The sequence below is a fragment of the Staurois parvus genome, unplaced genomic scaffold, assembly GCF_062004578.1.
Source record: "Staurois parvus isolate SC_StPar_1 unplaced genomic scaffold, SC_StPar_1.0 ptg000594l, whole genome shotgun sequence".
NCBI lineage: Eukaryota > Metazoa > Chordata > Amphibia > Anura > Ranidae > Staurois > Staurois parvus.
In genome coordinates this window covers 433,641-449,566 of record NW_028318390.1, presented here as the reverse complement: position 1 = coordinate 449,566, position 15,926 = coordinate 433,641, and the positions used below count along the sequence as shown (strand labels likewise).

At 43.0% G+C, this 15,926-nt stretch overlaps 1 protein-coding gene across 1 annotated transcript in view; it reads right to left on the bottom strand.

Annotated features, from left to right (window-relative positions):
* The window catches only part of NUTF2 (nuclear transport factor 2), a 125,729-nt gene that overhangs the window by 29,432 nt on the left and 80,371 nt on the right, over nucleotides 1–15,926 (bottom strand). The window contains exon 4 of the mRNA XM_089692554.1: nucleotides 8,518–8,616. Within this exon, the coding sequence (XP_089548680.1) occupies nucleotides 8,518–8,616 (99 nt within the window). The remainder of the gene's footprint in view (nucleotides 1–8,517; nucleotides 8,617–15,926) is intronic.

Below are 15,926 nucleotides of genomic sequence, written 5' to 3'. Positions count from 1 at the left end.
GCAGCCAAAAGGAGGATTGACACCACAGACACAGAAACTTGCTTTATGAATCTAAAAGAGGTAAGATTATATACAAACTGACAGTGGGGTTGCAATTCATTCACATACACAATGCAACTGTTCTGGGGAGGAAAACCTGTACATAATCTTTAAAACTAATGTACAAATTAAAGGGAGTCTACACAGGTATTGAGTAAGCAGCAGAGGAGCTTGAAATAAAAAAATAGTCTGTAGTACACATTTGAGTTAGGGGTAAGCACTTGCATCTTTTCACTTTGAATGATGCAAGTAACATGCAGCAGGTCTTAATGCCTGTGGAAATATACTGGTGCCTCAGAAGAAGTTAGTGGGAATGCTTCTTAACCACTTGCCGCCCAGCCACCGCATTAAAACGGTTGCAGCGCGGCACGGGCAGGCAAAACTACCTTTTAAAACGTAGTTTTGCAAAACAGGTAGGGGACGTGCGCAAGGCGCGCGCCCGCCCTACCTGTCCCGCAGGTGTCAGCAGCGGGTGTCAGCCGCCGGGTCACGGCCGGTGATGACCGGCCTTTTCCCCGGGATTCGCGGTGATCGCTTACAGAGAGCAGGGCTGAATTGTTTACACACAGCCCTGCTCTGTCAGTTCTCTGACAGCTCGTGACAAGCTGCAGAGGGAGAGAAGAGTTTCTCTCCCTCGATCAGCCTGTCCCCGTCCAGCACACCCCCCCCCCCGCCCCCTAGTAAAACACTCCCCTCACACAGTAAACGCTAAAAATGTTAACCCCTTCCTCCCCAGTGCCATTAGTACAGTGTCAGTGTTTTTTTTTTCCACTGATCACTGTATTGGTGTCACTGGGGATGTCAGTGACCCCAAGTCAGTTCCCCCCCAGTGTCAAAATGTCCGCCACAGTCCCCCCATAAGTCGCTGATCGCCGCCATTATTAGTATAAATAAAAATTAAAAATCCCAGTATCTTCCCCGCCATTTGTAAACGCTATAACTTTCATGTAAACCAATTAATATACATGTATTGGGATTTTTTTTAGCAAAAACATGTCGCAGAGTGCATTTTGGATGAAATTTGTGACAAAATTTGATTTTTTATTTTTTTACTGGACATGTTTTATAGCAAAAATTCCAAAATATTGTTTTTTTTTCTCAAAATTGTCAGCCTTTTTTTTATAGCGCAAAAAATTAAAAACCGCACAGTCGATCAAATACCACCGAAAAAAAAAGCTCAATTTGTGGGAAAAAAGGAGGTTAATTTAATTTGGGTGCAGTGTTGCATGACCGCACAATTGTCAGTTAAGGTAACGCAGTGCCGTAATACAGCAGAAGTACTGCTACAGGGCGGCATGGGTACGCAAAATCTCACACACACACACACACACACACACACACACACACACACACAAATATATAGCGATTCGTGCTCCCCGTGGTTTTCACGCCCCTACCAGATCGCGTCAGATTGCCCATCAGTACACCAGTCATCACATTTAACCCCTTGATTGCCAGGAGCACACTCATGTACAATAAACCTCCATTGCTAGTATAGTGTCTTAACGGGTCAATATCTTTGATCAGGTCAGCACTATACCAGCGTTCACATTAGTATAGCGTCCCCAAAAACGCAGCGTTAGCGGGATCAGCCCCTGCACCTGCCAACACCTGCGTTTAGCCCCTACGCTTACCCCCCTTTCTCCCCCAGCAAGTGCAGTGTCAGTAGGTCACTGTCACTTGATACGTTGCACACAAAACCACAGTGTTCGCAGAATCAGGCCTGATCTGTTAGCACTTGGCGGTAAATTTTGATGACTCTCATATGCAGCAGAGTGCCAGTACTGGTGCCACGCTACCTTTTGGTGAACTGGCAAGAACCAGCAGTCTAGTACATCTTGGTCTTTCACATACCTCCTTGATTTTTGGAGCTGTTTTTCACGGAATATCTGTATGCGTTGATTGTGGATCAAAGCAATTTATATGCACAACAATTTATCGCCGCCAACCCAAATTCAAACCTTGCCAGACCATTCGCATTGAAACTCATTACGGTTTTCGAATTTACATTTTTTTTTGGGCCTAACCCTCAACATGGGCATTACTAAAAGAAATGAATTGCGGTTGTATTGGTCCGCAGACCCGATTCATCATATCCCGTGTTCTCTGCTGCCATGGCCAGGCATAGATATGAGAATATAATGTGTTTTATGCATTTCAGCGACAATACACTGTCATCCTCGGGGTAACCCTGAATTTGACCGGCTCCACAAAATTCAGCCCCTCGCAAATCACCTTAATCTAAAATGTGCAGATGTCTATACTCCCCAGCAAAACATCTGTATTGATGAGTCCCTCATTAATTTTTCTGGCCGCCTTGCATTCAAACAATTTCTCCCCTGCAAGCGTGCCAGATATGGGGTCAAGATGTAGAAGATCTGTGAGAGGAAAACAGGCTATACTTATACGTTTCGGATTTACGAGGGAAAAGATAGTCACGTGGAGCCCCCTGGATGCCCAGACTACATGGGGAGCAGTGACAAGATAGTTTGGGACTTGGTGTCATCCTTTTTCCATATGGGGTACCACTTATACGTGGACAATTTTTATTCAAGCGTGCCACTATTTAGACATTTGTTCAATCTTGGAACTGGCGCTTGTGGCAAATTGTGACCTAATGTGTGCCCACTTTGAATGGTTATACCAGGATGATGCCTACAGCTGCAGGCATCATCCTGGTATCCTCTGTCCTGCACTCATAACCTATATCAATGGCACCTGTTTGAACTTGTTATCAGTACAAAAAAGACACCTGTCCACAACCTCAAACAGTCACACTCCAAACTCAACTATGGTGAAGACCAAAGAGCTGTCGAAAAAATTTGTAGACCTGCACCAGGCTGGGAAGACTGAATCTGCAATAGGCAAGCAGCTTGGTGTGAACAAATCAACTGTGGGAGCAAGAATTAGAAAATGGAAGACATTCAAGACCAGTGATAATATCCCTCGATCACGCAAGATCTCACCCCGTGGGGTCAAAATGATCACAAGAACGGTGAGCAAAAATCCCAGGACCACACGGGGGGACCTAGTGAATGACTTGCAGAGAGCTGGGACCAACGTAACAAAGGCTACCATCAGTAACACTACGCTGCCAGGGACTCAGATCCTGCAGTGCCAGGCGTGTCCCCCTGCTTAAGCCAGTACATGCCCGGGCCCGTCTGAAGTTTGCTAGAGAGCATTTGGATGACCCAGAAGAAGATTGGGAGAATATCATATGGTCAGATGAAAACAAAATAGAACTGTTTGGTAGAAACACAACTCGTCGTGTTTGGAGGAGAGAGAATGCTGAGTTGCATCCAAAGAACACATACCTACTGTGAAGCATGGGGTGGCAACATCATGCTTTGGGGCTGTTTCTCCGCAAAGGGACCAGGACGACTGATCCATGTACAGGACAGAATGAATGGGGCCATGTATCATGAGATTTTGAGTGCAAACCTCTTTCCATCAGCAAGGGCATTGAAGATGAAACGTGACTGGGTCTTCCAACATGACAATGATCCCAAACATACCGCCCGAGCAACGAAAGGGTGGCTTCGTAAGAAGCATTTCAAGGTCCTGGAGTGTCCTAGCCAGTCTCCAGATCTCAACCCCATAGAAAACCTTTGGAGGGAGTTGAAAGTCCGTGTTGCCCAGCGACAGCCCCAAAACATCACTGCTCTAGAGGAGATCTGCATGGAGGAATGGGCCAACATACCAGCAGCAGTGTGTGCCAACCTTGTGAAGACTTACAGGAAACGTTTGACCTTTGTCATTGCCAACAAAGGATATATAACAAAGTATTGAGATGAACTTTTCATATTGACCAAATGCTTATTTTCCACCATAATTTGCAATTAAAAATTCTTTCCAAATCAGCCAATGGGATTGTCTGGATTTTTTTTCTCATTTTGTCTCTCATAGTTGAGGTCTACCTATGATGCCAATTACAGGCCTCTCTCATCTTTTTAAGTGGGAGAACTTGCACAATTGGTGGCTGACTAAATATTTTTTTGCCCCACTGTATTGCCGTGAACGTCAGATCAAGGGCAGTAATTCTAACACTAGACCTCCTCTGTAAAGCTAAAATGGTAGCTTTTAAAGCGTTGCCTATGGATATTAAAAATGTTTGCAGATTGTCGCCATTGCACGGGGCATGCGCAGTTTTAAAGCATGTCATGTTTGGTATCTATTTACTCGGCATACCATTATCTTTTATATTTTAGAGTGTTTTGGCCAGTTTGACATTGCTTTTGATCATTCAGTCATCTTGCTTACATTTACATTAAAGAGGCACTTGTAGGTCAGACAAATATAACATAACAGTTATAATGAAATAACCACAAATGTCTTTTCTGTGCTCACAGCATTATCAGTTTTATTCAACCCCCAAGTGACATTCAATCTTAGTACTTAGTACAGCATCCTTTTACAGTTATAACAGCTTTTAAACGTGAAGCATAGCTTGACACAAGTGTCTTGCAGCGATCTACGGGTATCTTCGCCCATTCTTCATGGGCAAAGGCCTCCAGTTCAGTCACATTCTTAGGCTTGCGCACTGCAACTGCTTTCTTTAAGTCCCACCAGAGGTTCTCAATCGGATTTAAGTCTGGTGACTGCGATGGCCACTCCAAAATGTTCCAGCCTTTCCTCTGCAACCATGCTCTAGTGGACTTGGAGGTATGCTTGGGATCATTGTCCTGTTGAAAGGTCCAACGTCTCCCAAGCCTCAGGTGTGTGACGGACTGCATCACGTTTCCATCCAATATCTCCTGGTACTGAAGAGAATTCATGGTACCTTGCACACGCTGAAGCTTCCTGTACCTGCAGAAGCAAAACAGCCCCAAAGCATGATTGACCCTCCACCATGCTTCACAGTAGGCAAGGTGTTCTTTTCATCATAGGCCTTGTTCTTCCTCCTCCAAACATAGCGTTGATCCATGGGCCCAAACAGTTCTAATTTTGTTTCATCAGTCCACAGAACACTATCCCACAACTTTTGTGGTTTGTCCACATGGCTTTTGGCATACTGCAGTCGACTCTTCTTATTCTTTGGAGACAGCAAGGGGGTACGCCTGGGAGTTCTGGCACGGAGGCCTTCATTACGCAGTGTGCGTCTTATTGTCTGGGCTGAAACTTCTGTACCCACATCTGACAAATCTTTTCTCAGTTCCTCAGCAGTCACACGGGGACTTCTCTCCACTCTACGCTTCAGGTAGCGCACAGCAGTCGAAGTCAGCATCTTCTTTCTGCCACGACCAGGTAGCGTTTCAACAGTGCCCTTTGCCTTGAATTTGCGAATGATGCTTCCTAAGGTGTCTCTTGGTATGTTTAACATCTTTGCAATCTTCTTATAGCCATTGCCCTTCCTGTGAAGAGAAATCACCTCTTCTCTTGTCTTCCTGGACCATTCTCTTGCCTTCACCATGTTTGTAACCACACCAGTAAATGTCTAGAAGGAGCTGAGTATCACAGTCATTTTAAAGCTGCCTAATTGGTGCTTATTATGCTTGATTGCTGCTCGGTGACATCCACAGGTGTTTTCAATACCTGATGGAAAGCACCTGTATGAACCTCTGTTCTTCAGAGTGGTAGTCTTTAAGGGGTTGAATAATTGTGGCAATGAAGAAACCACATAAGAACCATTTACTACTGTATTACATAAACAATTGATGTCATTTTAGTTGCATTTGGGTAGTTACAACGTCCTTGTAGGATTTGATTCTGAATACAATTCCAAATGTACACTATAGTCCCTAAACCCCTTTACAGCATTGGGGGTTGAATAATTTTGGTCACAACTGTATCTATTTACTCGGCATACCATTATCTTTTATATTTTAGTAGTACCCACCATTTTATTCACTAGGGTGTCTGCTTAAAAAATATATATAATGTTTGGGGTTTAAATTAATTTCCTAGCAAAAAATACTGATTTAACAAAATGTGTCAGAAAAGGCTTGATCTTCAGGTGGTTAGAGTGAATGATGTGTGGCATAAACCTCTAATGCTGGGCATAAAATGCCCCCACCCCCCAAAACAACCCCTTTTTAGTAAGTAGACACCCCAAACTATTTGCTGAGAGGCATGTTGAATCAATATTAGAATTTATTCTTTTACCACAAGTTTATGGAAAATGACAAAAAAAAAAAATTTTTTTAACACAAAATTGTCACTTAAATGATTTACTGCTCACACATGCCATGGGTATATGTGGAATTACTCCCCAAAATACATTCTGCTACTTCTCCCGAGTATGAGGGTACCACATGTGAGAGACATTTTGGCAGTCTAGCCAAGCACAGGACCCCAAAATCCAATAAGCATCTTCAGGCTTTTAAAGGGCTTTATTTCCTCATTACATTTCCCTGACAACCTATCACAGTTTTGGAGGCCCTGAAATGCCAGGATAGCACCTACCCCCCCCCAAATGACACCTTTTTGGAAAATAATTTGCTAAAAAGCACGGTAAGTATTTTGCAGATCTCATTTGTTGCCACAAGTTTTTGGAAAATTTTCATATTTCAAAACCTTGTGAGAAAAAATGAGATCTGCAAAATACTCACTATGCCTCTTTTTAAATTTCTTGGGGTGTCTACTTTCCAGAAAGGGGTCATTTGGGGGGGGTTTGCTGCTATCCTGGCATGTTTGTGCCTTTGAAACTGTGATAGGTAGTGAGGAAGTGTAATGAGGAAGTTACGTACCTTCAGGCTTTCAAAGTGGTCATTGGATTTCAGGCTCCTGTATGTGGCTAGGCTCCCAAAAGTATCCCCATACTCGATAGAAGTAGCAGAATGTATTTTGGGGTGTAATTCCACATATACCCATGGCTTGTGCGAGAAATAAATAATTTAAATAACAACTTTGTGTAAAAAAAAAAAAAGTTTTGTCATTTTCCAGAAACTTGTGGGAAAAAAATAAATCTTCCATGGATTCAATATGCCTCTCTGCAGATAGCTTAGGGTGTCTACTTACCGAAAAGGGGTCATTTGAGGGTGTTTGTACTATGCTGGTATTTTTGCACCTCAAGAAATGTGATGAGCAGTCAGAAAGTAAAAGCTGTGTAAATTCCATTATCTATACCATATTTTGTAGGCGCTATAACTTTCACACAAAGCAATCAATATACACTTATTGGGAATTTTTTAATCAAAAACATGTAGCAGAATACATTTTGGCCTAAATTTATGGTGAAATTTTAGTTATTTTGGATATTTTTTATGACCGAAATGAGAAAATATTGTTTTTTTCAAAAAAAAAAATTCTCTTCAAAATTTTTCTGGTTATAGCACCAAAAATAAAAAGTTCACAGGTGATCAAATACCACCAAAAGAAAGCTCTATGTGTTAAAAAATTTCATTTATGTACCGTATTATATGACTGCGCAATTGTCCGTTAAACTACCGCAGCGCTGTATAGCAAAAAAATGTCGTAAATTGCAGTATCTATACCATAGTTTGTAGACGCTATAACTTTCAAACAAAGCAATCAATGTACACTTAATGGGATTTTTTTTACCAAAAACATGTAGCAGAATACATTTTAGCCTAAATTTATAACTAACTGAGTTTACTGTATATTTTTTTATAGCTGAAAGTAAAAAATATTGTTTTTGTACAAAATTTTTGGTCTTTTCTTGTTTATAGTGTGAAAAATAAAAAGCGCACAGGTGATCAAATACCACCAAAAGAAAGCTCTATTTGTATGAAACAAAGGACGTAAATTTTGTTTGGGTCCAGCATTGCAAGACCGCGCAATTATCAGTTGAATTCGTGCAGCGCCAAGTAGCAAAAAGAGGCCTGGTCATTAAGGGGGGTAAATCCTCAGGAGTTAGCGTGGTTAAACTCATTCAGCTGCCACTGTGTTCTTGCTGGGTTTCTAATGTATCCCTGCAACTTTCAGGAACAGGCTTCCATGAAGAACACCTGCCCTCAATACATCCATTGATATAAATGCTCCAATATAGGTATGAGTTAAAATTGTACTGTAAAGAGGGGCCTTGACAAAGGAGTGTGGCTTCCACAAAACTGTGTGCAACTACACTGTTTTTAAATGCAAATTGTTAAGGTGTTATTTTGGGTTTCTTGTGTTTTTCTTTTTTTTGTGCAGGCTAGTGGCTAAGTGTGCTAGAAAAACTTTGTTTATGCTTAACACTTGTACAGTGTTTGGGAATTTTGTGATGTTGATTTTCTATGACCTGGAGGCAACAGCTAGGCACTGAAAGACATCAAAAGCAAGTGTCATGATTGTCAAACATTTTCTAAGCATTTCAAAAAACACGAGGCATCAAGCACCTATGTGAACTTCAGAATAATGTTAAACAACAAACTAACACTTGATTTCCAGTTTGTTTTATTACAGGTTAGGCTTGAGTCACTGGGAAAACCCTGCAAGCAATAACTACATTCTTAACTTAATTTTACATCATGCAAAAATATCCAAAAACGGATTTTTTAAAAAAAAAAGAAAAAAGAAAAAAGCCACACAGGCTTTTACCTTAAGCTGACCTACAACCATACTAATTATACAGTTGTCAGGTGTTGGCTGATGGTCTTGTGAGGTGATGCTATGCTGTATCTTCTGAAAGGGAAGCATCTGGAAGATAACAATACATGTGTCAAAGAGAGAAAAAATAAAGAACAAAATTACAGTTATCAAATTATCTAAATTCTGTTTCTTGGAGCATAGTAATTTTGCATTGTATTGGTATTGTTCTGTCACATGTTCTGTCCCCCTTTGTAATGTACAGCACTGAGCGAACCATTGGCGCTTTATAAATACTGTATAATGATAATAGTAAATGGCATATACCCTTTAATCATTATGGCAGGGTTTTATGAAGCTACCATTAGGCGATTGGATCCTAGCAAAAGAAAAAAAAAGCAGGCTGATCCTGCTACAACACTAAGAATAGCTCATTACAGGATACGACTGCTAACCCTCAGACCCTTCTTGCAGTGATCACAAAAAGAAAAGCCACCTTGTCAGAAATGTCAGACAAAAGAACATCCCTAATAGGTTCAAAAGGCGGCTTTTGCATAACCAACTTGACCAAGTCAAGGAAGAACGGCAAACTTGTTTTTTTAGTTTTGGACAGAGTGGAGAGGGATTAGAACCCCTGTCATTTTTTATTGCTGCCTGTTTCCCCGTCCGGGAGATACACTCTCTATTTGTCCTGTTTACCAATATCATTGAAAGTGAAAATAAAAGAAAATCCCAAATTTTGGGTTGTCCTCAGATTTGTAATAGAGGGGAAATCTTCCAATAGGACACAAGTTCTGGTAACCAGGGGGTCCCCAAGGAATTCCCTTAATGTGCAGGGATTTTCTCTCACGTCCTGTTTGGCTATGGGACAGAAAGTGAAGGGAAATCTGCAAAATAGGACACATGGAGGGGAAAAAAAAAAAATGTGACAGGTTTTAACCCTCTTTCGCTCTAACCAAAATGTAAAAAAAAAAAAAAAAAAGTTTATAGTTTTACATTTAACTGCTTCCCAACTGCCCTATAGCAGAACTAGCTAGCTAGCAGGGCTGTGCAAAAGCACATACACGTGATGTTTTATTTTCAGGTAGGGGGTGTGCTCTGCCATTGGTGGCTACAGCTGTCCATCACCAGGTCCCGGACGGAGATTCCCCACCGACACCCAGCGATCGCCAAGGAACACTGTCAGGGTAGAGTTCTGTTGCCTTGTATTGTACAGCAGCATTGAGCAATACAAAGCAGCGTGCTTACACAGTAAAGCACACACCCACAACACAGTAAAACAGCACACAACACCGTTAACCCTTTGATTGCCCCAGATGTTAACCCCTTCCTGTCCAGTGTCAGTGCTTCTTATTAGCACTGATCACTGTATTAGTGTCACCGGGGATGTCAGTGGCAGTTAGTCTATCCCCCCCCCCCCCCCCAGTGTCAGAATGCCCGCCGCAGTCCCGCTACAAGTCTCTGATCGCCGCCATTACTAGTTAAAAAAAAATCCAGCACAAATACTGTCATTTGTAGACGCTATAACTTTCACGTAAACTAATTAATTTACTTGTATTGGGATTTTTATTTAGCAAAGACATGTAGCAGAATACATTTTGGGCTAAATTTGACAAAAATTGATTTTTTTTTAATTTTTTACTGGATATTTTTTATAACAAAGCCAAAAATATTGTTTTTTTTTTTGGGGGGGGGGGGGGGAATTGTTGGACCTTTTGTTTATACAAAAAAAAGCAGAAGTGATCGAATACAACTGAAAAACCGCTAAATGTGGGGTGGGGGGGAAACAAAACATAAATTTCATTTGGGTGCAGGGTTGCATGATCGTCCAATTGTCAGATAAAGTAACGCAGCCCATATTGCAAAAAAAATGGCCTGGTCAGGAAGGGGAGTAAATCCTCTGGAGAGCAAGTGGTTAAGATCCCAAGGGGACACAGGAGAACGCACAGGTGAAGAGTTGTGTTTTATATCCTGAATAAAGGCATTAAAGTGGTATTAAACCTAAAACCAAATGTGATATAGTTCAGCTTATCAATCATTAGATGTTGCGTCAGCATTTGCATTTTTTTTGTAGGCTTTCCCCCTTTTGTTTTCACCATTTGAGCTGGCCAGTAACACCTACTATATTAAGAGTGTCCCCACTCTGGATAAATGAGCACAGGGGCACCTTTGGACAGCAGCACTGTCAGTCTGGTGGGTGGGTAGTGGTAGTGCTAAAGTAGCAGATGTACATTGACTTGACTAAATAAATTAAAGTTGAACTCCACCTAAGACTTTATAAGTAATTTTGCATTGTCGGATTAAAGTTTACAATAATAAAAGCGGATCATAGTAAACACCCATCAGTGGTAAATGGTTTGTCTCATCCCTGTAAACTACTAAGTTGCAATATTTTTTTCTTTTTAATTATTTCAGGTACTTAAATAGCAACAATTTATGCAGCACTTTACATACAGTTGTGTTCAAAATAATAGCAGTCAGACATCACTAACCTGATCAATCACTGTTTTTGGTAGAAATGATATTTCTACATGGCAAATGATTTACTAGCAGGTGTAGTAGAGTAATAGAAATCCAACAGACCCAACAGTCATGACATGCATGCTGCTGATTCTGTGTAATTGAATCACTAATTGAAAGGGGCATGTTCAAAATAATAGCAGTGTGGAGTTCTATTAGTGAGGTCATTCATTCTTTGAAAAACAGGTGGCAATTATTGCCCTTCGTTAAGGAAGGAAGGCAGCAAATGTTGTACATGCTGGTTACAGTGCATTTGAAATCCTGAGGAAAATGGGTCGTTCCAGAATTTCAGAATAACAGCGTACCTTAATTAAAAAGTTGATTGGAGAGGGGAAAGAAGAGCAGAAAATGATGGGCTGCTCAGCTAAAATGATCACAAATGCTTTAAAATGGTAACCAAAACCTGAAAGACGTGGAAGAAAGTGAAAAACTACCATTCAAATGGATAGAAGAATGGCCAAAATGGCAAGGACTCAGCCAACAATCACCTCCAGGAAGATCAAAGAAGGTCTAAAGTCATCTGTGAGTACTGTTACAATTAGAAGGCGCCTATGTGAAGCCAAGCTATCTGCAAGAAGCCCCTGCAAAGTCCCACTATTGAAAAAAAAAAACACATGTGCTGAAGAGGTTACAATTTGCCAAAGAGCACATTGACTGGCCTAAAGAGAAACGGCACAACATTTTGTGGACTGATGAAAGTAACATTGTTCTTTTTGGGTCTAGTGGCCGGAGACAGTTTGTCAGACGACCCCCAAACACTGAATTCAAGCCACAGTACACCGTGAAGACAGTGAAGCATGGTTGCGCAAGCATCATGATATGGGGATGTTTCTCATACTACGGTGTTGGGCCTATTTATCGCATACCAGGGATCATGGATCAGTTTGAATACATCAGAATACTTGAAGAGGTCATGCTGCCTTATGCTGAAGAGGAAATGCCCTTGATATGGGTGTTCCAACAAGACAACGACCCCAAACACACCAGTAAACGTGCAACATCTTGGTTCCAGACCAACAAGATTGATGTTATGGAGTGGCCAGCCCAATCACCGGATCTTAATCTAATAGAAAACTTGTGGGGTGACATCAAAAATGCAGTTTCTGAGGCAAAACCAAGAAATAGAGAAGAACTGTGGAATGTAGTCCAATTTGATATATTTTTCTTCATGTTTTGATTTGGAATGGAATGTGTAGTGTTCCCAATGCATTTGTGTGGATGGAAATAAAAGCTATTAGAAGGATTTTGAGCTTTATTCACTTTTTTCAACACACTGCTATTATTTTGAACACAACTGTATATACATTGTACATTCACATCAGTCCCTGCCCTCAGGAAGCTTACAATCTAGATGCATCTATATAAGAAAATTCCTGTGGCAAATCCCATCATTTTTTTGTCTTGGCAAGATCCTCATGGCCCCCATGGAGGGATAATCCCATGTTCAAGGACACCGTAGGCAAGAGGTTTCAGGCTCTCTTTTTCTTTGCAGGCCTCACACCACAATATCCAGCAGGTACTTGTATAGCGCTGGCAATTTACACAGCATTTTACATATACAGCATGTTGTACATTCACATCAGTCCCTGCCCTCAGGAAGCTTACAATCCAAGGTCCCCATCTCAAAATTCACACATAATAAATGTTTGCATATGGGTTTAAATACGTTTAAGGTTTAACTATACCTTTCTCTCATTTACAGCCAAGGAAGCTGCCCTCTTAGCCTCTATTTGATCTAAAATTGCCATGGTGCTGCATCTGTGATGAGTTATGACACCATCTATCTGATGGCTTGACAGTTCAGTTGAGAGCACAAACAACTGACAATTATCATTCACAGCAGGTCTTGGAGAGAACTGCTTTGGAGAAGTGTTAAACTAATGGGTATATTTCCACTTTAAAACAGTAAAAGCTAAAAACACTAAAGATTATTAGATTGCAAGTTGCCAATCTTTAGATGTGGTGGCTGCATATGTTCTTTTATGTGATTTTCCTTTATTTTTACCTAGTGATTGGGTCATTAGGTCTGCATTTTCGACTTCCTTTAACACAGCGGTTCTCAACCTGTGGGTCGCGACCCCTTTGGGGGTCGAACGACCCTTTCACAGGGGTCGCCTAAGACCATCGGAAAACACATATTTCCGATGGTCTTAGGAACCGAGACACCGCTCCTCTATCCGTCTCCAGGTGTGGGCGGGATGACACGCCGCTCCTGTCATCTGGACACACCCCCGGGATCAATCCTCACCGGTGATTGGCTGCCGGAACTGTAGCTCAGGAGAGGCACACAGGCGGCCAATCACCTGCGAGGAGGTGGAGCTTGGAGAGGAGGTGCCGAGTGGCACCGCGAAGATCAAGCGAGTGAAGAGGAGAGCAGCCGGAGAAGGAAGACAGCTGACCGGTAAGTGCCTGTACCATGGGAGAGGGAGGGAGCCCAGGCTGGAGCAGGGGTCAGCAAGGTATCATTGGTGTCAGTGGGAGGAATAGTGCCCAATCATTGGTGTCACTGACACCGATTGGGGCACTATTCCTCCCCCCATTGACACCAACGATGGGGCACTATTCCTCCCCCCACTGACACCAACGTTGGGGCACTATTCCTCCCCCCACTGACACCAACGTTGGGGACTATTACCCCCCCACTGACACCAACGTTGGGGCACTATTCCTCCCCCCACTGACACCAACGTTTGGGCACTATTCCTCCCCCCACTGACACCGTTGGGGCACTATTCCTCCCCCCACTGACACCAACGATGGGGCACTATTCCCCCCACTGACACCAACGATGGGGCACTATTCCCCCCACTGACACCAACGATGGGGCACTATTCCTCCCACTGATACCAACGTTGCGGCACTATTCCTCCCACTGACACCAACGTTGCGGCACTATTCCTCCCCCTGACACCAATGATGGGGCACTATTCCTCCCACTGACACCATGGAAATTCACCATGCTAGGAAGAGTCTGGCCATTGGGGTCAGATGCATGGGAAGATCCAAGGACAGAGAGGGGGAAGCATGACAGGCCCAAGGGGAAGAGCAAGAAATTAATAATGCCCATATCCACTGCAAAATACAAATAGTATGGGGATGAGATGGAAACATGGCAAGTAAGTATCCCAGATGTCTACTGAGTCCAGAAAAGTTCCTGGAAAAAAGGAGGCAATGACAGACATGAAAGATTGCATACAGAACTTCTGAACCCAAAAAACAAGTTGAGTCTTCAGAACCAGAATATGCCAGACTACACTGTTCAGTTTAGGAACTGTGAAACAAGTTTTAATAGAAACCTTGAAAGCAGTCTACTATTGGTACAGGAGCAAGGACCCCTTAGGTTAAGAGTTGGTGGATACCAGCAAGCAAATCCACCTGCTGTGGCGAGGAAAAAAACAAGTTTGTGAGTAAGAAGAGGTAGGAAGCAGAGCGCAAAGCTCTTAGTATCTTCTGGAAATTACACTCTAGGATCCAGATGCCAGGGATTTTTCTGAGACCAAAAGGCCAACCCATTTATACTTACCTACCTTACCAGTCCCCTGCAGGCTCTCTAAGTGTGAGAACTCAGCAATCACATGACTTTGAAACATGAGTTCTCACCACTGTTCTGAACAGAGAGCGGTGATCAAGTCACCACTGTCTGCATGTTCTTGTTTTAGACATGAAATTGGAAGACTGAGAGATGAAAGGAATCCCTCCTAACCTTATCCAAGACGGGAGCAACATAGGCATTCACCTTCAAAAAGTAATTGCTCAAGGAGCTTCTTGCATGAGAGCTTGGACTAGCATTTAACCACTTCAATATTGGGCATTTTTACCCCCTTCTTGCCCAGGCCAGTTTTCAGTGTTGTCAAGCTTTGAATGAATAGACTGAAGGGGGGAAACCTGTGTAGACCAGTGAGGAGAGAGTTGCAGTAATCAAGGCAGGATATAACCAGCGCGTGTAGGCTCTGAACTGCTTCGGGGGCGGAGCCTGACTATGGCGGCGGCGGAGAGCTCGTGGTAGGAGCTCCCGCACGGGCCTCTTCCGACTGACCCCCCCCCTTAGACTCTAAAATTCCCCCCTAGCAGATGGAGGTCTAGAGGGTAGAGACCTACCTCGACCGGGCGGGCTCCTCTGGCTGAGCAGCTCCCCGGAGCTGAGAGCGGAGACCAGCGGAGAGAGGCAGGGACGCTGAGCCTGGACGCCGAGCCTGGTTGCCGGGTGACAGGGAGGCGCGGCCGGGACATGTGACCGGCCGCAGTGCACCTCTGGGAGGCAAGAAAGCCGGCCGCCCGGCTGGAAGCTGCCGGAGCAGGAGAGATTCCGACCTGCAATCCAGGGAGCCCTAACAGGTGGTCGATGGGGAGCCTCCCCAACAAAGACAAAGAAGAAGAGCATGGAGGAAAGTCCTGGAGGGTCCCCCTGAGAGGAAGAGAGCGGACCTGCTGAAGGAATTGGAGGAAGGAGCCTGGAGCCATCTCACGAGAAGCGTTGGAGGGGCGAGTCTGGCGGTGGCCCCAAACACAAAAATTGTATAGAGTTGGAGGAAAGCAGGGAGAGAAAGAAAAGGGGGGGGACCCCCAGAGAACAAGAATAAAAAATAAGAAGAACGCAAGGTGCAGGCAAAGGCATAGACAAAGCTGGGAATTCTATTTCTACACCTTATTAATTTCTTTGTTTTGCAAAGTATAAGTTTATAAGAGAAAATAAAGGTTACAGAAGAAATGAAAAATAAATGTGCAAAGGGAACCGGGCCTAAAGGGACACAAACGGGGACAATTAAAAAATACACATCCCAGGGAAATGTGACCCCAGAAAGGCCCCAGAGCAGAGAAGACAAATGATTTAAGTATGCAAAATAGTCCTAAACAGTCAATGGAATTGGATATCAGTAATCAACAAATATCAGAGACAGAAA